Source organism: Gadus chalcogrammus, chromosome 9 (assembly GCF_026213295.1).
Source record: "Gadus chalcogrammus isolate NIFS_2021 chromosome 9, NIFS_Gcha_1.0, whole genome shotgun sequence".
In the NCBI taxonomy this organism is placed as follows: domain Eukaryota; kingdom Metazoa; phylum Chordata; class Actinopteri; order Gadiformes; family Gadidae; genus Gadus; species Gadus chalcogrammus.
The window spans coordinates 11,590,697-11,612,762 of NC_079420.1; the positions used below are offsets into that span (position 1 = coordinate 11,590,697).

The window sequence follows — 22,066 nt, forward strand, 5'->3', positions numbered from 1 at the left end:
CACACACACAGAAGCACATCAACACACATCTACTAAATACAGAGACACACACGCACAAACACATCAATACACACTTACTAAACACAGACACACACGCACAAACACATCAACACAGACCTACAAAATACAGACATACACACCACAAACAGCGGGTACACAGGTTAACTCTTGGACCGTTCTGTTGCACAAAGGTCTAAAAAACACACACCTGCACACACACACCCACTGTGTGTGTGTGTGTCTGTATCTGTGTGCGTACGTGTGTGTGTGCGTGCACATATGAGTGTGCGAGTGCGTGTGTGTATGAGTGTGCGTGCGTGATTGTGTGCGTGTGCGAGTACAAGTGCGTGTGAGTGTGAGGGTGAGTTTGAGCGTGCGTCTGCGTGTGCGCGTGTGTGTCTGTGTGTGTGTGTGTGTGTGCCTGTGTGTATGTGTGCGGATTGCTTGTACTGACAGGTCAGGTCCTGGAGAAGAAACAGAGACCCCCCTCCCCGATAGTAAACCCGAGACGCCCCCGCAACCCGGGCATTAATGACCCCCCCCCAGAGAAGGCCCTGATCCGGAGGCTTCTGGATCAACGCTAACACCGCCCTCCAGCACCAACCTCAAGCCCCGCCCTCAAGCCCCACCCTCAAGCTCCGCCCTCAAGCCCCACCCTCAAGCCCCACCCTCAAGCCCACTCACCGGTCAGGCCGACCCAGCGTCCTGGTCAATAGCATCATGTTAGAGACGATGATCATCATGTTAATGTGCATTTGTTTTGTGGTTAGGGTGCGTCTGTTTGTGGTTATTTGCATTTGTTTTGTGGTTAGGGTGCTTTTGTCTTCTGGTTAGGGAACGTTTGTTTTGTAGTAAGGGTACGTTTATTAGGGTGCGTTGGTTTTATTGTTAGTGTGCGTTTGTTTGTTGTTTGGCTGCTTTTGTTTATGGTAAGGGTGCGTTTATTTTGTGGTTATTTGTGTGTTTTTTTTGTGGTTAGGGTGTGTTTGTTTTGTGGTTAGGGTGCGTTTGTTTCGTGGTAAGGGTGCATTTGTTAGGTGGAGGGTGTGTTTGTTAGGGTGCCTATGTTTTGTGGTTAGGATGCATTTGTAAGGGTGGTTAGGGTGCGTTTCTTAGGTGGAGGCTGTGTTTGTTTTTTGGTTTGGGAACGTTGTTAGGGTGCCTTTGTTTTATGGTTAGGGTGCATTTGTTAGGTGGTTAGGGTCTGTTTGTTATGTGCTTAGGTTGCGTTTCTTTTGTGGTTAGAGTGCGGTTGTTTTTGGTAAGGGTGCGTTTGTTTTGTGGTTAGGGTGCGTTTGTTCATAGTGCTGCGAGGCTGTTTGTTCTCTGGTGGTTCGGGTCCATTTGTTCGGGCGGTTGGGGTGCGTTTGGTCTGGCGGTTGGGGTGCGTTTGTTCGGGCGGTTGTGGTGCGTTTGTTCTGGCGGTTGGGGTGCGTTTGTTCTGGCGGTTGGGGTGCGTTTGTTCGGGCGCTCGGTGCAGCTGGGGACGTGGAGGTCAGCGTGTAAGACTCCCCGAACACAAAGATTATTCACTGGAACAGACGACGGCGCTGGCTTCTTCAAATGGCCTCAAAGGAGATGTTTGGCTGCTACTTAAAGACCAACAAAACCACCAGACTACACAGAGAGGGAGGAGGGGAGGGAGGGAGGGGGGGAGGCTGAGAGAGAGGAAGGGAGTACTTTCTGAAAGAAAAAGACTGAAAGTGCGATGCTAAACGGTGAGCGTCTCCTAGCAACCCACTTAGTGATGTAATGGACGACATCATCAGTCTCCCAGAATCCCTCTCTCTCCTGCTCTCGACGTAACCTTGTCTGGGTAGCGTACACACACACACACACACACACACACACACACACACACACACACACACACACACACACACACACACACACACACACACACACACACACACACACACACACACAAATATACACACACAGAACTCTTGCAGGGAATTTCTATTTCTCTCTCTCATCCTCACTATCTCCCGCCCTCTCTCTCCGCGCCCCCCCCCCCCCCCCCCCCCCCCCCCCCCCATCTCCGTCCCTTGTTGAGTTTCAATGGCCCAAGCCTCTCTCTAACATTCTCTCACTCAGAAAACTTAGAAGACAAAACAGCGAATGCATAATTAATAAAGCTGCTCTTATAATTGTTGTGCGTTGGTATGTGTGTGTGTGTGTGTGTGTGTGTCTAGTGTGTGAGAGAGGAGGTGTTTTGGTGTGGGGGGCGTTGTTTGAGGGTGTGTGTGTGTATGTGTGTCTGTTCCTCTATGGTCTCCTGACCCCCAACACAAAGACCCCCTCGCATACTGAGCAGACTGTCAATGACATTCCTCTTCTCAATACACCTCCTCCTCCTCCTCCTCCTCCTCCTCCTCCTCCTCCTCCTCTCTCTCTCTCTCTCTCTCTCTCTCTCTCTCTCTCTCTCTCTCTCTCTCTCTCTCTCTCTCTCTCTCTCTCTCTCTCTCTCTCTCTCTCTCTCTCTCTCTGTCTCTCTTCCATTAGCTCTCTTTATGGTAGGATATGAATGGTGATGATCATGAGGATGATGATGATGTTGATGATGATGATGATGATGATGATGATCATTCAGGGTGGGGAAGAAGCATACTTCCTTCTGAAAAATAAAACACAAGCACTGACCAGGTGGGTGTGTGTTGGTGTGTGTTGTGGTGCTATAAGCCCACCTCACATCCTGTGTGTGTGTATGTGTGTGTGTGTTAGTAGTGGTGGCTGTGGGGGGGGGGTGGGGGGCTCATTGTGCTGAAGCACAAGAGGCTCAATAGCACATGGGCAGCAGACCCCCCTCCCCTCCCCCTAAGCGTCTGGTCGGAGGTGTGAAAGAGACACACACACACGCACACACACACACACACACGCACACACACACACACACACACACACACACACACACACACACACACACACACACACACACACACACACACACACACACACACACACACACACACACACACACACACACAGTAATCCCCTGTATCCTGTCTCAACAACAACACCACTAACACCACTGATACCAGCTCCATCATCACCATGACAACGCACCAACGTTACCAGCTCTCTCATCACCATGACAACGCACCAACAAGAGCAACTCCATCATCACCATGACAACGCACCACAGATACCAGCTCCATCATCACCATTACAACACCACCAACAGCAGCCATCATCACCATGAAAACACCACCAACACCAACTCTATCATCACCATGACAACACCACCATCACCGGTTCCATTGTCACCGCACCAACACCACCCTCACCGGCTCCATCATCCCCATGACAACACCACCAACAGCAGCTCCATCATCACCATGACAGCACACCAGCAACACCAGGTTCTCCATGACCATGACAACCACATCATAACCTAGGGTGACCAGATTTGAGTTTGTGAAAAAGAGGACACTTCGTCGCGGGGGGGGGAGGGGGGCGAAAACAGGGTATTTTTTTCTTTAGTTCGTCCGTGAACTTACATTTAAGTTTAGGGGGGGGGGATTTTTTTTTTTTGGGGGGGGTATGTATCGTGAGCCTACGGACTTCAGTGGGGGTTTCATTCCGTCTATACACGGCACCTTCTCAACGAGCAGGTGTGCGCCTGCAACATGGGTCGCCAAAATACCTATTCCCCACACAATGTGGTACTTCATTGATAACCGCTACGCAGCGCATTTTTTTTTTATATTGCTCGTGGCGCCACCCGTCAGCTCGCGCAAGAAGGTGGAACGTAAGGGAGATACCATTTCCAGAACTTGGAAGGCCGTAATAACCATAGACATATACAATGGTAATAACTAGTAGGTTATGTGAAAGACCCAGAAACACAAATATGCGACGACGCAAAAACAAATATGCAACGAGATAATGTCCGAAAACCGGACATTATCATCAATTAATAAAACCCCCCCGGACGCCCCGGACGGGACGTAAAAAGTGGACATGTCCGGGGAAAAGAGGACGTTTGGTCACCCTATCATAACCACCACCGCCATCATTTTAAATGCTCCTCAAAGTATTGGGATATTGCTTGGATAAGCTATATTATTATTATTATTTGGCCAGGAAATGGAAAAAGGAAGTTGTTTATGCCATGAAGTAGGTCAGACTGAACATGCTGACAGAGTCTTGAGGCAAGAAAACAGAGGAAATAATGAACCCTGTTCCCGCTCACTCAGAACAGCGGACATCAGATATAACAGAACACAGAACTGACGCAAAACGGCGCTATCTGGTGGCCAAACGAGGAACCTGCAGCTTTAGGCCATTTGAGGACAAACATTGTCCCCAAAGTCCGTTTTCTTTCCCCGTTTTGGGGTCAACAAATCCTTGCGACCCCACATTGGCTCAGCGTCCAAATTATGTGGTTGGTGGTTTGAATAGAATTTACTTAAACCCATCGAAATATTATTTGATAAAAATGTAATATATGTCTTCAAAACTGTAAAGTTTATAAATATTAATCAAGACATCTCCCGTGCCTTAAGCAGGCGTCATGTAACGTCATGATACCTCATATTACGTCATGGTACCTCATGTTACGTCACGTTGCGTTACGTCATGGTACGTCACGCGCGTCATTGAGCAGCGACGGAACACGGCTGGGTCTCACACATGCGCAGTCGAATAGTCCTTGTGTAGGTTACTGATCCTGAGAGTCAGCCGTCAACATGCAGAGCTGGAAACATGTCTACCGGACCCTGTCAGCGGTGAGTCAAGTCCCCTACACCACACGATCCCCGTCCCGGAGGGGACCCGGGGGAACTCACCCCGGTACTCCGACCGCACTGCCCCGGGTCCCGGGTCTCAGGTCTCGTCCTTTCAGCGTTAGCATTAGCTGCTAGCTCCTCACAGGTTAGCTGCTGCGTAGACTCAGACTCTGGGTTGAGTTAATTTTGTTAAATGTGATATAAATTCTTTGCACATCCCGTTAAGATGGGTACTCAAAGCCCTTGGTTACAAAACCGGATCAGTGTTATTGATTTATTTTTATGATGGACTGATTTCTAAGTCTTATCTTTAAGTCGTTACCCTTGTGCTGGGTTGTGGTGTTTATTCTATATTATATAATACATTTAAAGATGCCTTTCAAGACACCCAAGGTCAGGTATATGTGTTTATTAGTCCTAACATGTCAAACCGCCACAGTATATCAGTTATGTAATGTTATTCAATGGAAAATGTTATGGATCTAAGATCGATGTAAGTCTGTCTGACTTTAATACCAGAGTATGACAAGACAAAACTCTAGAGAAATATGCATACCGGATGTAGAGAGCATTAATGTCAATGAAATGCGCATATATACATATTCATACAGAAATTCATACTTAAACTGCCTAATATCCATTTTAACGGAGTTGATTAGATGCTGAGAGGTTTAGGATCGGGTTCACTTATAGAAAGTGTCGATGGTGATCCACTAAAGTAGATTACAGATGAGACGTCACGTGAACCTCCCTCTGGGTTGAGGATGGCTCTGTATTCATCTGAGCCCCCCCCGTGCTTGTGTCCCTCAGCGGAGCCCCCACGCTCCGTGTAAACTCCACGGCGCCTCAGTCCTCTCCGTCAGAAGTTATGCAGACAAAGCAGCACGTAAGTTATTAACAAGCTCAATAAATTATCCTCTCCTACTGTATCAGTGTTGGTGTACTTTGGCTGAGACAGAGACTGTAGTCATCTTAGAAGCAACACAATCCAAGTGGTCATTAGTGTGTTCACAAGGGAAGGGGTGAAACATTAATTGGAATTTGGAAGCATAAAGTTTGGTTGAAAGGTCTCTCCTCTAGTGATTACTTTATAAATGAAGTTATATTGAATGGTCTCCTCCCTAGCGGATGTCGTATTAATAAAGTTATTGAATGCTCTGTCCCAGTGGATGCTGACGTCACGGTGGTGGGCTCTGGACCGGGGGGCTATGTAGCTGCCATCAAAGCTTCTCAGCTGGGCTTCAAAGTGAGTATCGACCCCTTCAATCAGTCGGTTGGACTGCTGAGACTCTAGAGTGTTAGCAGCTGCACCCATAACTTAAACACCAATATCTAGAATCACATTGATTGTAGCACACGGTCCAATATGGTGTAGGGGTCAAGGTTTGACCCCAAGCGAAAGGTTCTGGGTTCAATTCCCGATGGTCACAGTCTAATCTGAGCAAGGTGACCTCTGACCCCTCGCTGCTCTGTAATGACGTGTGAGGGTAGTGGGGGGGGGGGTCCTGACTGTCTCTGAGACAGGGTCTAGAGCTGAGGGGACCCCGGTGAACGGTGAAGGACGTTTTCTGTTTAGGGGTCACTCTGTGGGTTCTACAGACTAATCAGACTGTAGCTGAGGGGGGGCCCTGAGGAGGGCCCCTGTGGTGAGGGAAGGTAGAGGCGTCGGATAACGTCTTCTTCTCTTTCCAGACGGTGTGCGTGGAGAAGAACGCCACCCTGGGCGGGACCTGTCTCAACGTGGGCTGCATCCCCTCCAAGGTGAGCCCCGCCCCCCAGTACTACTGTAGCCTATCAGAAGACAAGCCCCCCCCCCCCCCCTTTTCACCCATTAGAGTGCAACTCAAGTATATTAAAGGCAATGCTAAACTTCTCTGACTCCTCTCCCTCCTTCTCCTCTCCCTCCCGACTCCTCTCTCTCCTTCTCCTCTCCCTCCCCGACTCCTCTCCCTCCCCTACTCCTCTCCCTCCCTACTCCTCTCTCTCCTTCTCCTCTCCCTCCCGACTCCTCTCTCTCCATCTCCCTCCCCTACTCCTCTCTCTCCTGCAGGCTCTTCTCAATAACTCCTACCTCTACCACATGGCCCATGGCAAGGACTTTGAGAGCAGAGGAATTGAAAGTAAGGATGGAATCTCCCTGGACAGCAGTCCTTGATGGATGGATGGAGGGAGGGGGAAGCGACGTAGGACTGTGGAGCACTGGGGGGTGTTTGAGATGGCCATGTGTTCCTCTGACTCGTCGCTCCTAAAGCCGGATGGATATCATCAGAATCAGTGTCTGGTGTAACACTGTGTGTGTGTGTGTGTGTGTGTGTGTGTGTGTGTGTGTGTGTGTGTGTGTGTGTGTGTGTGTGTGTGTGTGTGTGTGTGTGTGTGTGTGTGTCAGTTACGGGTCTGACTCTGAACCTGGAGAAGATGATGGCCCAGAAGAGCGGCGCAGTGAAGGCCCTGACCGGAGGCATCGCTCACCTCTTCAAGCAGAACAAGGTCTGTGCTCCGCTCCTCATCACCTGTCGGGGCTCTGGTCACATGACCAGGGGCCGCACCAGCTTAGCTAGTGGACTGTACCACCTGGTGAACCGGTCCATCTTACACCTAGCTGGTACTCTGCTTGTGATGTCACTAGAGTCACTGGGCCTTTAGAACCCCTCTCTGGTTCAGATCCAGTAACTTAAACCGCCCCCTATCTGTCAGCGTTCGTACTGCAACCATCCATTCAGCTCCGGTCTTTAACTTGAATCTTAGTCAGGTGTTGATGTTGTGACCTCACTTCCTGTCAGGTGACCCACGTAAACGGGTACGGGCGGGTGAGCGGTAAGAACCAGGTGACGGCCATCTGCGACGACGGCAGCGAGCAGGTCATCAACTCCAAGAACATCCTGATTGCCACCGGGTCGGAGGTCACGCCCTTCCCCGGCATTGAGGTAACCCTGCACAGATCTGACCTCTGGTTCTCTAGATCTGACCTCTGGTTCTCTAGATCTGGCCTCTGGTTCTCTAGATCTGGCCTCTGCTTCCTCTAGATCTGACCTCTGGTTTCTCTAGATCTGACCTCTGGTTCTCTAGATCTGACCTCTGGTTCTCTAGATCTGACCTCTGGTTTCTCTAGATCTGACCTCTGGTTCTCTAGATCTGACCTCTGGTTCTCTAGATCTGACCTCTGGTTCTCTAGAACTGTCTTCTGGTTCTTTTGATCTGACCTCTGGTTCTCTAGATCTGAGCGGTTCTCTCTCTCTGACGGTTCTGTCTCTCTCCAGATCGATGAGGAGACCATCGTGTCGTCGACCGGCGCTCTGTCTCTGAGCAAGGTTCCAGCAGAGCTCATCGTGATCGGAGCCGGCGTCATCGGAGTGGAGCTGGTGAGACCAAAGCACGGGTTACTAGTACCCAGTAGACTAACTATAACCAGGAGGGTAACTAGTACCTAGTGGACTAACTATAACATGTAGGGTTACTTGTACCTGGTAGACTACCTATAACCAGCAGGGTTACCAGTAGAGTAGGGTTTTAAAGGAGTGTATTTCCCCTCCCGGCCTGCAGGGGTCAGTGTGGCAGCGGCTGGGCTCCAAGGTGACGGCGGTGGAGTTCCTGGGCCACGTGGGGGGGCTGGGCATCGACATGGAGATCTCCAAGAACTTCCAGCGCATCCTGCAGAAGCAGGGCATGAAGTTCAAACTGGGGACCAAGGTCATGGGGGCGTCACGCCGGCCTGACGGCAAGATCGACGTGGCGTCAGTACTGCTTTTATTACACTATATATTATATTATATTATATATCTATCAAGGTAGACGTGTTGTCAGTACTGCTTTTATTACACTATAGATATTAATTGTATGATATATCTATCAAGGTAGACGTGGCGTCAGTACTGCATTTATTACACTATAGATATTATATTATATTGTATATCTATCAAGGTAGACGTGTTGTCAGTACTGCTTTTATTACACTATAGATATTATATTATATTATATATCTATCAAGGTAGACGTGTTGTCAGTACTGACTTATATAACATTAGAGATATTATATTATATATCCATCAAAATAGACGTGTTGTCAGTACTGCTTTGCACATTGTATATTATGATACTATTATATTATATTATTTATATAACATAGTGTTCTATTTGATATTTGATTATATATTATGTTATATTATTTATATAATGTATTATTATGTTATGTTATACTACCCATCAGGGTGGAGGCGGCTGCGGGGGGGAAGTCAGAGACCCTGAGTTGTGATGTCCTGCTGGTCTGCATCGGGAGACGACCTTTCACCTCCAACCTGGGGCTGGAGGGGGTCGGCATCACCCTGGACAACAGGGGGCGCATCCCTGTCAACGGGCGCTTCCAGACCGCAGTACCCAGGTACTGTTACTGACACAGTACTAATACAGTACCCAGGTACTGTTACTGACACAGTACTAATACAGTACCCATGTACTGTTCCTGACACAGTACTGTTACAGTACTACTACCGTACTACCCTGGACCACACCCAGACAGCGCTTGGTCACCAAGATAACCAGGCTGTGTTTGGCTGAAGCAGTGACTCTACTCCGGTTTAGATCACTTTACTACTTTACCTCCAGATCCACACGCCATAAATCCATCGTTCTGTACTTTCTGTTTTGTTCAGCTGCACATTAAAGAGTCTCTCTCTCTCTCTCTCTCTCTCTCTCTCTTTCTCTTTCTCTTTCTCTTTCTCTTTCTCTTTCTCTTCTCTTCTCTCAGTATCTTTGCCATTGGTGACGTGGTGGCCGGGCCCATGCTGGCCCACAAGGCGGAGGACGAGGGGATCATCTGTGTGGAGGGGATGGCCGGGGGGGCGGTGCACATCGACTACAACTGCGTCCCCTCCGTCATCTACACCCACCCCGAGGTGGCCTGGATCGGCAAGACGGAGGAGCAGCTCAAAGAGGAGGTGGGTGGTGGAGCGGTGACGTCAGCGCTGAGTGATGTCATACAGTAGCAGGGCTCAGGGTTCCCTGCGTTTGTAGGGCTGAACTCGCACTCTACCCGGGATCTCATCTTCCTCTCACATAAAGAGGGGGGGGCTGGGTGTCCCAAACTTGGAATGGGTATACACTGCTACCAGGCTGACACACCTCCTCAGCATGCTTAACAATGCTGATGCCACTGTCAGAGAGCTTGCCAGAGATTCCCTCATGCTGGACCTCAGGGAGAGGTAGGTCCCTATGGCCAAAGCAGGCCAGGACAGCTTCTTAGGCTTTGGGAGGAAAAGCAGCGGGAATCTTGAAACACAAGCTGCAGGCTTTGGAGTTCGGTCGGACTGGCCGGACCTAAATGATCTGTGCAACAGAATGACAGTCAAACTGGAATGGACACAACACAACTCGCACACAGCACCACAGGCATCTGATGCAGTTGTCACCGACCTATCTGTAACCGCAGAGGCAACTGTATATCACAATGAGGCACAACACATACTACAGAACACAACAGCAAGGAGATTCCTTCTTAACATATAACAAACAGAGAGCAAACAACACTGGACTGGACTTAGCATGCCTTAGCATGCCTAGACTTTGCCGACCACTCTGCTTCCCACTCCATGTACAAAAATGCTGCTGTTGGGGAGGACATCCTCTGTTTCACTGCCAAAGCCATCCACGCTGTATAATGCACTCTGGCCATCAACTTGAATCAGTTGCCCATGTTGTGAATGGCTGTACTATGTACAAAGGACTGTATATTGCACGCCATGACCGACTTGTCGATCTGATTTCCAGCAATGCTAAAGAAGTATTTCTAGAAAATGTGACCATGTACAAACAGTCACGCATCATGTCGGAATGGTTTAACAGCTCTATTGATGTGATGTGTAACATCCCAAATACCCCTGATGTTGTGTTTTTAAACAGACAGAAGGGAGGTGCTCTTACTTGAGATAGGCTGGGTGTTTGATCTGTAAATGGAAATTGCTTTCAATGATAAAATCGTTAGTAGTTTACTAATAGTGTTTATTTTTGGCAGCTTGGGGCATGTTCACAACCGTGTTTTCAGTGGGTTAAGGCTGGCCAAATATTTGAATCCTGTCTCTTGTAATGTGATTGGTAGATTCAAATTAAGAATTAAATGTGAGACAAGGTGTAGCAGTACTGTAGTATCCAGGTGTGTGTATATCTAATGTGTGTGTGTGTGTGTGTGTGCAGGGCATCCCCTACAAGGTGGGGAAATTCCCCTTCGCGGCCAACAGCAGAGCGAAGACCAACGCGGATACAGACGGTCTGGTGAAGATCCTCGGCCACAAGGAGACGGACCGCATGATCGGGGCCCACATCCTGGGGACCGTAAGAGAGACACACACACAGCCACACACAGACATGGGACCGTGAGGAGACTGCAAATGCGTGCAGACATACACAATCAAGCAGACACAAAAGCACGCAATCAACATGTACACTACATTATTATTATGTTTGTAATTATTAGGTAAACGCTATACTACTGTGTTTATCCACCAGGGGGCAGCAGAGATCTGTCTAGTATCTATTGAGTCTGTTAAACAGTATAACTCTGTTTGTCCACCAGGGGGCGGGAGAGATCATCAACGAGGCGGCGCTAGCGATGGAGTACGGAGCTTCCTGTGAGGATGTGGCCCGCGTTTGCCACGCCCACCCTGTGAGTACTACTACTCCAGTTCTACTATTGCTACATAGCCCAATGCACACTCATAATACGGTGTTTGACTGGTGAGTCCTCAAAGTACGGCCTTGCATGGTGCAGCTCGTTAACGTGATGTAGTTCAGCTCGTTAACGTGATGTAGTTCAGCTTGTTAACGTGATGGAGTACTGCTCATTAATGTAACGGAGTACCGCTCGTTAACGTGATGGAGTTAAACTCGTTAACGTGAAGGAGTTAAACTCGTTAAGGTAACGGAGTACCGCTCGTTAGCGTGATGGAGTTAAACTCATTAACGTGATGGAGTTTAGCTCGTTAACGTGATGAAGTTCAGCTCGTTAACGTGATGGGAGTTCAGCTCCTTAAAGCACTGTAGTTCCTGTAGTAGGTGTCCCTCATTAATGTTTGCATGGTCTTCTCTCCAGACGGTGTCGGAAGCCTTCAGAGAAGCAAACCTCGCTGCGTCCTTCGGTAAAGCCATCAACTTCTGAGATCTCCTCGCTCGCTCCTGCGCTCTCTTGCTCTCTCACTCTCTCTCTCTCTCTCTCAGCCCCTTCTCTCTCACCCCCCTCTCTCTCTGTACATAATCATTCTCTCTACGACCTCTGACCCAAGAAACACTCACGCACAACACCAGTAGCCCTGCCCCTCGCTGTGCAATACTTTGTTATTTAAACATTTGGTGAGAACAATAAAGTTATTGGCCAGAGATCTCAGTCTCATTATTTTTTCGTTTCCAAAATAACCGTTTATAAAACAATTCATGGTGTTCAAACAATAAATTAAGTTGCTCAACAGAACAATTTGATACATTTGCTCACTCCTGCTGGTTTTTCTGATGAGCGAGAGGGGTTTCTGAGGAGTGGGAGGAGTTTCTGAGGAGTGGGAGGGGTTTGGGTAGGGGTTTAGGGTGAGTGGGTGGGGTTTAGGGAGAGTGGGTGGGGTTTAGGAGCATCAACAGTACGATGTCAAACAGGTATGGGCAGGCCATACTGTTCTATGTATAAAATATTTCGGTTATAGGACAGGATTTTATTGATATCATTATTGCTATCACTATTAATTACCTGACGGATGTGTCTGGTAATTTTGAGCTAAAACTAATATATTATGCAAGTTAATATTACACAAGTATATGTTAGTTGTTGTCGCACATATAATACTTAATATTACAGAAGTTGCGTGCGTGCTTGTCTGTGTGTAGTTTGTCTTTGTGGTTGGTTGTATGTGTGTGCGTGTGTGTGAGTAGTCCACTCGGCAGCCAATCAATAAATGCATTACAGTTTATACTCTTAGGCTGAGCATCAGCTTGCTCCAGGGAATACAGTGTGGTCTGATCAGTCAGTGTTTACAGTGCGGTCGGTTCAGCGTGCTGCAGTGTGTACAGTTTGGTCGGATCAGTGTGTACAGTGTGGGCGGGGTGTCGCTGAGTAGATCAGGAAGAATGAACGCGCTGCTAGCGGAGGAACGCGCTGTGCGTAAATAAAGCGCATGAGCACCGGGAGTCGATATGTGATTGACATCACCAGAGCTGTGGACGGAACAAACGGCCCCAAAACCAGTCGCCAGGTAAGACCGCCATCTCACCTGCTTTCAGAGAGGGAAAGTGGCGCAGACTAGTCGTTCAAGAAAAACAGAGAGAAGCGTTTACCTGCCGGGAATGGAAGTGTACTTAGCGCAGTGTGTGCCTCCTGTGTTTGTCTTGTGAACCAGATCTTCTGCTCTGAGGACCAGACTCACTAATGCTCCTGGTCTGAAGCCTTTAATCCGGTAATGATGAACAATGAGTTCATTATGCCTCCAGATGTTGACAAGGTGATGGAGTCAGTCGCTGTTCTAAAGAAAACCACTTCAAATCAGAAACATTATATTACCAGTCAAAACTGAACCACAGGTTTCATTTAGTTTAGGCAGTGAGAAGTTGTGTTTCATTTCGGACATTTTGTATTGCCATGTGTTTTTCTATTTACCTTTTCTAACTATCTTTCTTTTAATTGTTGTTATACTATTTCAATTTATATCTCTTGATAAGCCCGAAAACTAAAACTTTCAAGCAAGATTAATAAAGCCTTGTGAGTCTTAAATTAATATCAACACAATAAGGGTGCTGCCGAAATTAGAGTGGCTCCTGGCTCTGAGTTTGGTCAATATTGGCTATAGATGTTTTTAACAGTGAACTAGAGGGTTTCTGTCTGTTCTTGGATTCTTCCTCATGGGTCAGGTGTTGGTCTGGTTTGGACCGGTTCTATTCTGGTCTGGTCTGCCCAGGGTCCACACTTGGCCTCATTAGTGGAGAATGTTATCAGAGGAACCCCGCCCTTAGCTAACGGCCCGCCCTCCCCGCTCGGTCAACAAGAGACTGACTCAACAAGGCTTTGCCACGGGCACCGCACACGGGATGTGACATCACACGGGGCGACAGCGATACCGCGGGCACCGCACACAGGATGTGACATCACAAGGAGGGACTCCGCACACAGAATGTGACATCACACGGGGCGACAGCGATACCGCGGGCACCGCACACAGGATGTGACATCACAAGGAGGGACTCCGCACACAGAATGTGACATCACACGGGGCGACGGCGATACCACGGGCACCACATACAGGATGTGACATCATAAGGAGCGACACCGCACACAGGATGTGACATCACACGGGGTGTCAGCGACGCCGTGGGCCACCGCACACAGGATAGCACTCATCCGACAGCATCAAGGAGGGAGCAGAGAGTCTGGACTGAGGATCCAGCTGCTCTCCCTGCAGGGGAGCAGTCCAGCGATCTGCTGCGGACCGCTGGACTTAGACCCAATAGGACACAGTCTGAGTCTAGGAACCCTCTCTGTGTAATACCACCCCCCTCTCCACTAGGGACCCTCTCTGTGTAATACCTTGCCCCTCCATCAGGGACCCTCTCGTGTAATACCGCCCCCCTCCATTAGGGACCCTCTCTGTGTAATACCGTCCCCCTCCATCAGGGACCCTCTCGTGTAATACCGCCCCCCTCCATTAGGGACCCTCTCTGTGTAATACCGTCCCCCTCCATCAGGGACCCTCTCGTGTAATACCGCCCCCCTCCATTAGGGACCCTCTCTGTGTAATACCGTCCCCCTCCATCAGGGACCCTCTCTGTGTACTACCGTCCCCCTCCATCAGGGACCCTCTCGTGTAATACCGCCCCCCTCCACTAGGGACCCTCTCTGTGTAATACCGTCCCCCTCCACTAGGGACCCTCTCTGTGTACTACCGTCCCCCTCTACTAGGGACCCTCTCTGTGTAATACCGTCCCCCTCCATCAGGGACCCTCTCTGTGTAATACCGTCCCCCTCCACTAGGGACCCTCTCTATGTACTACCGTCCCCCTCCACTAGGGACCCTCTCTGTGTACTACCGTCCCCCTCCATCAGGGACCCTCTCTGTTTACTACCGTCCCCCTTCACTAGGGACCCTCTCTGTGTAAAACCGTCCCCCTCCACTAGGGACCCTCTCTGTGTACTACCGTCCCCCTCCATCAGGGACCCTCTCTGTTTACTACCGTCCCCCTTCACTAGGGACCCTCTCTGTGTAAAACCGTCCCCCTCCACTAGGGACCCTCTCTGTTTACTACCGTCCCCCTCCACTAGGGACCCTCTCTGTGTACTACCGTCCCCATCCACTAGGGACCCTCTCTGTGTAATACCGTCCTCCTCCACCAGGGGCAGCAGCACTATGGTGGCAGAGGTCAGACATGAGACCGATCGCCTCCTCGTCAGGCCATCGTTTCCTCGTGGTTCTGGGATCCCCGCCCGCTTCATGTATGTTTGTTTTCCAGAACGCAGCCATGATAAATATCACGTCCACCGCCTCCACCCCCCTGACCTCCGTCACACAGAACAGCTCCAACTCCACCGCCGCCCCCGGCTTCATCGACCAGATACTGCATGACCTTCCCTGTAAGTAAACCCCGCCCCTTACCTGGTCTCACCTGGTCACACACCTACAGACACCCACACACCAACACACACCTGGTCACACACCAACACACACCGGGTCAGACACCAACACACACCTGGTTACACACCAACACACACCTGGTCACACACCAACACACACAGGGTCAGACACCAACACACACCTGGTTACACACCAACACACACCTGGTCAGACACCGACACACACCTGGTCAGACACCGACACACACCTGGTCACACACCGACACACACCTGGTCAGACACCGACACACACCTGGTCACACACCGACACACACCTGGTCAGACACCAACACACACCTGGTCACACACCAACACACACCTGTTCACACATCAACACACACCTGGTCACACACCCACACACACCTGGTCCCACACCAACACACCCACACACTCACACACACCCACACACACCAACACACACACCTGGTCACACACCAACACACACCTACACAAACCAAAACACACCTGGTCACACCAATGCACATACACGACGTTGTTAAAACTTAAAAAAACGTGCATTTAAGTTGATATTGGAACCAGGCTCAGTCCCTTAATCTTAGATAAGAGTTTTATGGACTAGGTTCCTTAAACCAGCGACCATCATTCAGGAGCAGATCCCAGCCCCACCATGTGACCCTCAATGTTAAGGGCTGATTATGGTCCTACGTTCACGGAACGCAAGGACCACGCAGAGGCTTCGACGCAGTCGTGAACCTTTATGGCTCTGCGTCGGGTTTTAGTGAGCGGACCAATCACAGCCCTTGCTGCTGCGTCGCCTCGACGGAATGTTACAATTATTGGGAGGCGCACGTCAGGCCCTTGCGGTGGACACAAGGAGGGTCTGCTAGGACATAACGGGTCCGTAACCCCCTTGCGTTGCGTGAACGTGGGACCATAATCAGCCCTTTAGACGAGGGCTCCAGGGTCTGATGTCCATTCTCCGCTGTTCCCTCCTCTTCCACCGGGGGCGTAGTTCCACTCTGGGCGCTGTATGCCATCCTGGCCGCGGGGGGGCTGGTGGTCCTGGTGGTCATCTGCCTCTGCATCTGCTGCTACTGCAAACGGAAGAAGAGCCGCAAGAAGAAGAAGAAGCATCAGCTGGAGCTGAAGGGGCTGGAGGCGGCGAGTGGCGCCGCGCTGGTGAGACGCCCCCTGCTGGCCACCGGACACACCTGTTGTGTGGTGTGTCTGTGAGTCTGTTGTGTGGTGGCTGATGTGCGTTATGTGTGGTGGTGGGGGGTGGTTGACTCCACTGTCGGTGTGTTTTTTCATGTTGTGTTATTGTTGTTTATCTGTTGCGTTATTGATGTCATTGTATTGAGTAGTTGTGTGTTCTTGTGTTGTATAGTTTAGTTATTGTGTTGTTATCATGTAGTCATTGTGATTTTGTTATTGTGTTGCTTTGCGTAGTTCTTTGGACGTGTGTGTGCGTTGTGTTGTTTAGTCTAGTTTTGTGTTGTTATTATTTTGTAGTTATTTGTATTGGTGCGTGTGTGTGTGTCTTTCTGGTGTGTGCGTGTGCGTGTGTGTGTGTGTGTGTGTTTGCATGTGTGTGTGTGCCAGGTGGGCTCCGGCAGGGATGATAAAGGGTACGGCTCCAACCAGAAGAAGCGAGGGAAGCTGCTGTACTCTCTGGACTACCAGGCCACCAAGACCGAGGTCAGCGTTACAATGGTTACACCTTCAAGGCCCTCCCAGCCATCGATACACGCCCTTTAGTTTCCCTGATGGTCCACCTATCAGGACAACCTACCTGCTTCCTGTCTGCTGGGTGCCTGCTTCCTGCCTGCTGGGTATTTGCTTCCTGCCTGCTGGGTATTTGCTTCCTGTCTGCTGGGTATTTGCTTCCTGTCTGCTGGGTATATGCTTCCAGTCTGCTTCCTTTCTTCACGGGTTCTTACTGGGTTTTTCCTCCCTGTCTGCAGGAGATCTGCTGTATGACTGCGGTGCACATACTATCTGCTATCTGCTTCCTGTGTGCTGGGTATGTACTTCCTGTTAGCTGGTTATCTGTCTCCTGTCTTTCTGTGTAACTACTTCCTATCCTCCTGTGTATCTACTTCCGGGGCCTCTGCGGATTCTCTTCTTTGCATAGGAAATTTCCTTTCCTAATGAAATGACCCAGAAGTTCTTGGGAGGAAATTCTAAAAATGCTCAGGAAAGGAGCCTCGATGCATCCTTTAACCTCCTTTAGCATAGGTTTCTCCTGACCAACCTTTATGGAAGGAAAATAGATATTTTATTTATATTATAATATATAAAATGCAGACTTCACATTTAAGAAAGACTACTGGGGGCAGTTAATTTCAAAATCAACATAAGTTTAGCCTTTTTTTTTTTTCACGTGATTTGGGATTCAAGGGGCCTAAAATATTCCTGTTGGCCAAATCCGACCTAAGTGATTCTCACTCTTGGCGACAACCTGATTGAGATCAATATGACAAGAACACATGGATGGAAAGAGCGCTTGTTGCAGTCCAACTTCGGAAAACTGTAGTTCCACGCTAGAGACGCTAGAAGTCAGCAATACTAGCAATGATTCGTAGAGGCCCCCGGTCATCCTGTGTATCTACTTTCCTGTGTATCTACTTTCCTGTCTGGTATCTCATCCTCTTCTTGTCTGGTATCTCATGCCTCTTCCTGTGTATCTACTTCTTGTCTGGTATCTCCTCCTCTTCCTGTCCTCCTAGCTGACGGTGGGCATCAAGCAGGCGGCCGAGCTGATGGCCATGGACCTGGGGGGGTCCTCAGACCCCTACGTGAAGGTCTACATCTCCCCCAGCAGGACAAAGACCTACGAGACCAAGGTCCACCGCAACACGCTCAAACCGCTGTTCAACGAGCACTTCACCTTCCAGGTGAGCGTTCTGCAACGAGCTCTTCCCCCTCCAGGTGAGCCGCCCGTCCCCCTCCAGGTGAGCCGGGGCCTCCTGCGGAGCTTCAGGTTCAGCTCAGCCTCTTGGTTGTGAACTCCTCATTAAACAGTTATACTCAGTAACACGACAGGAAGGAGCCAGGTGAAGGCCTCAGCCTGAGGTGTGTGTGTGTGTTCCTCAGGTGACGAGGAGCGTGCTGGCCGCGTCGGTGGTGGTCATGCAGGTGTTCGACTTCGACAGGTTCTCCAAACACGACATCATCGGGGAGCTGAGGGTGGACCTCAGCTCTGTGGACTGGAACCACGTGATCGAGGTGTGGCAGGACCTCAGCGACCCCCTCAAGTGTGAGGTCAGTCCTGACCTCAGTCCCTCATTCCTGGCCCTAAGTCCAGACCCTCAATCCCTCAGGCTAGACCCTCATTCCTGATCAGTCCCTCAATCCTGGCCCTCTGTCCAGACCCTCAGAGTGTGTGTGTGTGTGTGTGTGTGTGTGTGTGTGTGTGTGTGTGTGTGTGTGTGTGTGTGTGTGTGTGTGTGTGTGTGTGTGTGTGTGTGTGTGTGTGTGTGTGTGTGTGTGTGTGTGTCAGCCTGAGGACCTAGGAGAGATCTGCATCTCTCTGCGCTACGTGCCGGCGGGGGGCCGTCTGACGGTGGTTGTCCTGGAGGCCAGGAACCTTAAGAGCATGGACCTGGGAGGGTCCTCAGGTAGACAGGAAGTGACATCACAGGAGGACAGATGAACGGGGAATCATCTCATTCCTGTACACCTTATCTTTCTTCTCATTTGAATAATATAATACTTATATTATCCTTATCCTAGCTATCTGTGTTGTATACGAGGAAAGGGTTAACCTAGTGATTGATGGTTCTATGAACATCCGAACTGTACCGACAGAGAATATATTGTTGTTTCTCTTTCTTCTGACAAACATACTTATTGTAAGTTGCTTTGGATGAAAGCGTCTGCTGAATGCCCTAGATGTAATATTCTACAGTTGGTCCGGTACTGCTGGCTTCTCCCAGCAGCCTGAGACATTAGACTCCCGGTCCCGGGGAACCCTGTAGAGGGAACCCTGTAGAGGGCGTGGCTGAAGCTGCTGTTTGTGTGCAGACCCCTATGTGAAGGTCCAGCTGGCTCTGGACAAGAGGAAGTGGAAGAAGAAGAAGACCTCCATCAAGAAGAAGACGTTGAACCCGTACTTCAACGAGTCGTTCTCCTTCGACGTCCCCTTCGACCACATCCAGGTGAGGACCACAGCGGGGTGGGGGTTCAGGACTTGAGTTAAGGGTTGGAGTTAAGGGTTGGAGTTAAGGGTTGGAGATGAGGGTTTTGGCCAGGTTTGTGGTTCGATTTTGTGGTTATGGGTTTCGGGTTTATATTTGGATTTCAGGGCTTTATTTAAGTGTCAGAGTTAAGGGATTTGGGTTCAGGGTTACCGCAATGGTTAAGTTAAGGAGGCGGATGCGGTCAGGGTGGGTAGTAAGGCCGTGTTGTACCATGTGACCCAGCGGGTCCACCTGGTGGTGTCGGTGTGGGACCACGACGCGGTGTCGCGGAACGACCCCATGGGGAAGATCTTCTTGGGCTCGGACGCATCGGGGAACCAGCTGGTGCACTGGGCCGACATGCTGGCCAACCCCCGCCGGCCGGTCGGCCAGTGGCACACGCTGCTGACCGCCGAGCAGGTCAACTCCACCCTGGTGCTGAAGAAGAAGCTGGCCCTGCCCAAGATGATCAGCAGGCAGCGCTGAGGGGTCCTCGTCCCCCGGGGTCCCCCGAAGAACCTCCAGCAGGTCCTTCAGAACCTCCAGCCCTGCGTTCTTCAGAACCTCCTGCCCTGGGTCCTTCAGAACCTCCAGCCCTGGGTCCGTCAGAACCTCCAGCCATGCATCCTTCAGAACCTCCAGCAGGTCCTTCAGAACCTCCAGCCCTGGGTCCTTCAGAACCTCCAGCCCTGGGTCCTACAGAACCTCCAGCCCTGGGTTCGTCAGAACCTCCTGCCCTGGGTCCTACAGAACCTCCAGCCCTGGGTTCGTCAGAACCTCCTGCCCTGGGTCCTACAGAACCTCCAGCCCTGGGTTCGTCAGAACCTCCTGCCCTGGGTCCTACAGAACCTCCAGCCCTGGGTCCTTCAGAACCTCCAGCCCTGGGTCCTTCAGAACCTCCAGACCTGGGTCCTTCGGAACCCCCTGCATTGGGTCCTACAGAACCTCCAGCCCTGGGTCCTTCAGAACCTCCAGCCCTTGGTCCTTCAGAACCTCCAGCAGGTCCTCTACAGAACCTCCTGCCCTGGGTCCTTCAGAACCTCCAGCAGGTCCTGCAGGTTGTTGAACTTGAAGTGGCTCAGGGGGAAGTGAACCAGAAGAGCAGACTCAGTCTCTCCCTAATCCACGGATCACTTGTCCCGTGACATCAACACCTGCAACATCACTCTGGATCTAATATGCATTCGAATGTTAAGAACAAAAACTGGCCTGTTTGTCATATTTACTCCCTGTATTAAATATATTTGGCTATCCCAAAAGCGGCAGACATCAGTTAATTTACAAACCTCCATGGCAGCAGGAAGTTGATGTCCTCACAGGAAGTGGTTAAGTATGTACAGGAAGTGGGTCCAGAAGAATGCAATCAGTCAGAATCCTCTCTCTCTCCCCCGCTCTGTCTGATGAGAGAGCGGGGGAGCTAGGACCTTGGCAACACCAGAATGTCCTCCAGGGTGAATAAGTTGATTGTTTTCATTTCCCAGGGAGGAGGAACAGAGATATGGAATGAGGATGTAAGGAGCTCCAGGAGGCTTTTTGAGATGCTAATCTTTAACACCCCCTCTCTCTCTCTCTCTCTCTCTCTCTCTCTCTCTCTCTCTCTCTCTCTCTCTCTCTCTCTCTCTCTCTCTCTCTCTCTCTCTCTCTCTCTCACACCGACACACACACACATCCTGGAGTAGATATATAAACTATGTTGTTTAAAGTCGGAAGGTCTGGATTAATGAATTCAATTATTCTCGTACGTAGACTAAACCTAAAATATGGCCTTATAATAAATCAATAAATAAAGATATTCTTTTATAAATCCCAGACAGGAAACGCGGGTGTCACAGCAGAACATGTCGATTAGAATATAAAAGCCGAGATTACACCTTCAACCAGCGTGTGGATTTACCTCCCTGTTTCCACCGTAATTGTTTTTCCTCCGCGCCTAATGAATTTCCTTTATTGATGACGGAGGCCAGAGATGCACATTCTGGTCGTTATGGAGAACAGTGACATCAGAGGTGTTACCTTGACACCCAGAGCATCCTCAGCATCAGCACTACTAATGAGCTCTCATTCAGTCTCCGGCAGGGCGCAGGGCAGGAACCATCCATCGCTCAATGCACCAAGGTTTGTGATCCTTCCTAGACATGTGATATTATCCAGAAAAACACAGCGACTAGGCCTAGAAAAGGAGTCATTATATACAATAGAGGAGCCAAGTGCAATAGCGTCAGACATTCTGCGGACTGGATTGTAAAACCAATGACTTAACTTTTAGTGCTCAAGTTTGGTTCGGCGTTGTTAATCATTGCTGTTGTGATGGGAAAACCTTGCTGTGTTCCAAACTATTTAGCGATTTACTTCTTAATTTACTCATTGATTACTCAAGGGTGGACGTCAAATTTGGTGCATCATGCAACTGAAATTATGAATATTTAATGCAGCAGCAAGATGGGTCAAATTAGATTGGTTTAAGTGTTGAACTGCATCACAAATTAAGTGTTGAACAGCATCACATATTAAGTGTTGAACAGCATGACTTAATAAGTGAAAGTGTAGCCCCGCCCCCGTGACGTCAC

At 49.8% G+C, this 22,066-nt stretch overlaps 2 protein-coding genes across 2 annotated transcripts; both read left to right on the forward strand.

The window, feature by feature from the left end:
* The first annotated feature begins 4,620 nt into the window (after positions 1–4,620).
* On the forward strand, positions 4,621–12,094 carry dldh (dihydrolipoamide dehydrogenase). The gene is made up of 14 exons (XM_056599354.1): positions 4,621–4,730; positions 5,541–5,616; positions 5,897–5,976; positions 6,423–6,491; positions 6,781–6,850; positions 7,117–7,217; positions 7,511–7,654; positions 7,988–8,089; positions 8,271–8,461; positions 8,935–9,105; positions 9,472–9,661; positions 10,914–11,051; positions 11,293–11,382; positions 11,809–12,094. Exons 1-14 carry the CDS (start codon positions 4,692–4,694, stop codon positions 11,872–11,874), a joined length of 1,527 nt encoding a protein of 508 aa, XP_056455329.1. The 5' UTR covers positions 4,621–4,691; the 3' UTR covers positions 11,875–12,094.
* A 610-nt stretch (positions 12,095–12,704) lies between these two features.
* Positions 12,705–20,773, forward strand: syt8 (synaptotagmin VIII). The gene is made up of 9 exons (XM_056599449.1): positions 12,705–12,952; positions 15,198–15,318; positions 16,331–16,497; positions 16,921–17,016; positions 18,048–18,215; positions 18,415–18,582; positions 18,821–18,938; positions 19,345–19,478; positions 19,743–20,773. The coding sequence occupies exons 1-9, from the start codon at positions 12,875–12,877 to the stop codon at positions 19,983–19,985; spliced, it is 1,293 nt and encodes a 430-aa protein (XP_056455424.1). The 5' UTR covers positions 12,705–12,874; the 3' UTR covers positions 19,986–20,773.
* The last annotated feature ends 1,293 nt before the right edge of the window (positions 20,774–22,066 follow it).

Bases quoted from the DNA above. Each gene is read 5' to 3' on its own strand.
- dldh (XM_056599354.1), top strand. From the start codon at position 4,692: ATGCAGAGCTGGAAACATGTCTACCGGACCCTGTCAGCG. The intron at 5,977-6,422 runs GTGAGTATCGAC...TTCTCTTTCCAG, and splicing joins CTTCTCAGCTGGGCTTCAAA to ACGGTGTGCGTGGAGAAGAA. The intron at 9,106-9,471 runs GTACTGTTACTG...CTCTTCTCTCAG, and splicing joins TTCCAGACCGCAGTACCCAG to TATCTTTGCCATTGGTGACG.
- syt8 (XM_056599449.1), top strand. From the start codon at position 12,875: ATGAGCACCGGGAGTCGATATGTGATTGACATCACCAGAGCTGTGGAC. The intron at 18,583-18,820 runs GTCAGTCCTGAC...TGTGTGTGTCAG, and splicing joins GCGACCCCCTCAAGTGTGAG to CCTGAGGACCTAGGAGAGAT. The intron at 18,939-19,344 runs GTAGACAGGAAG...GTTTGTGTGCAG, and splicing joins GGACCTGGGAGGGTCCTCAG to ACCCCTATGTGAAGGTCCAG.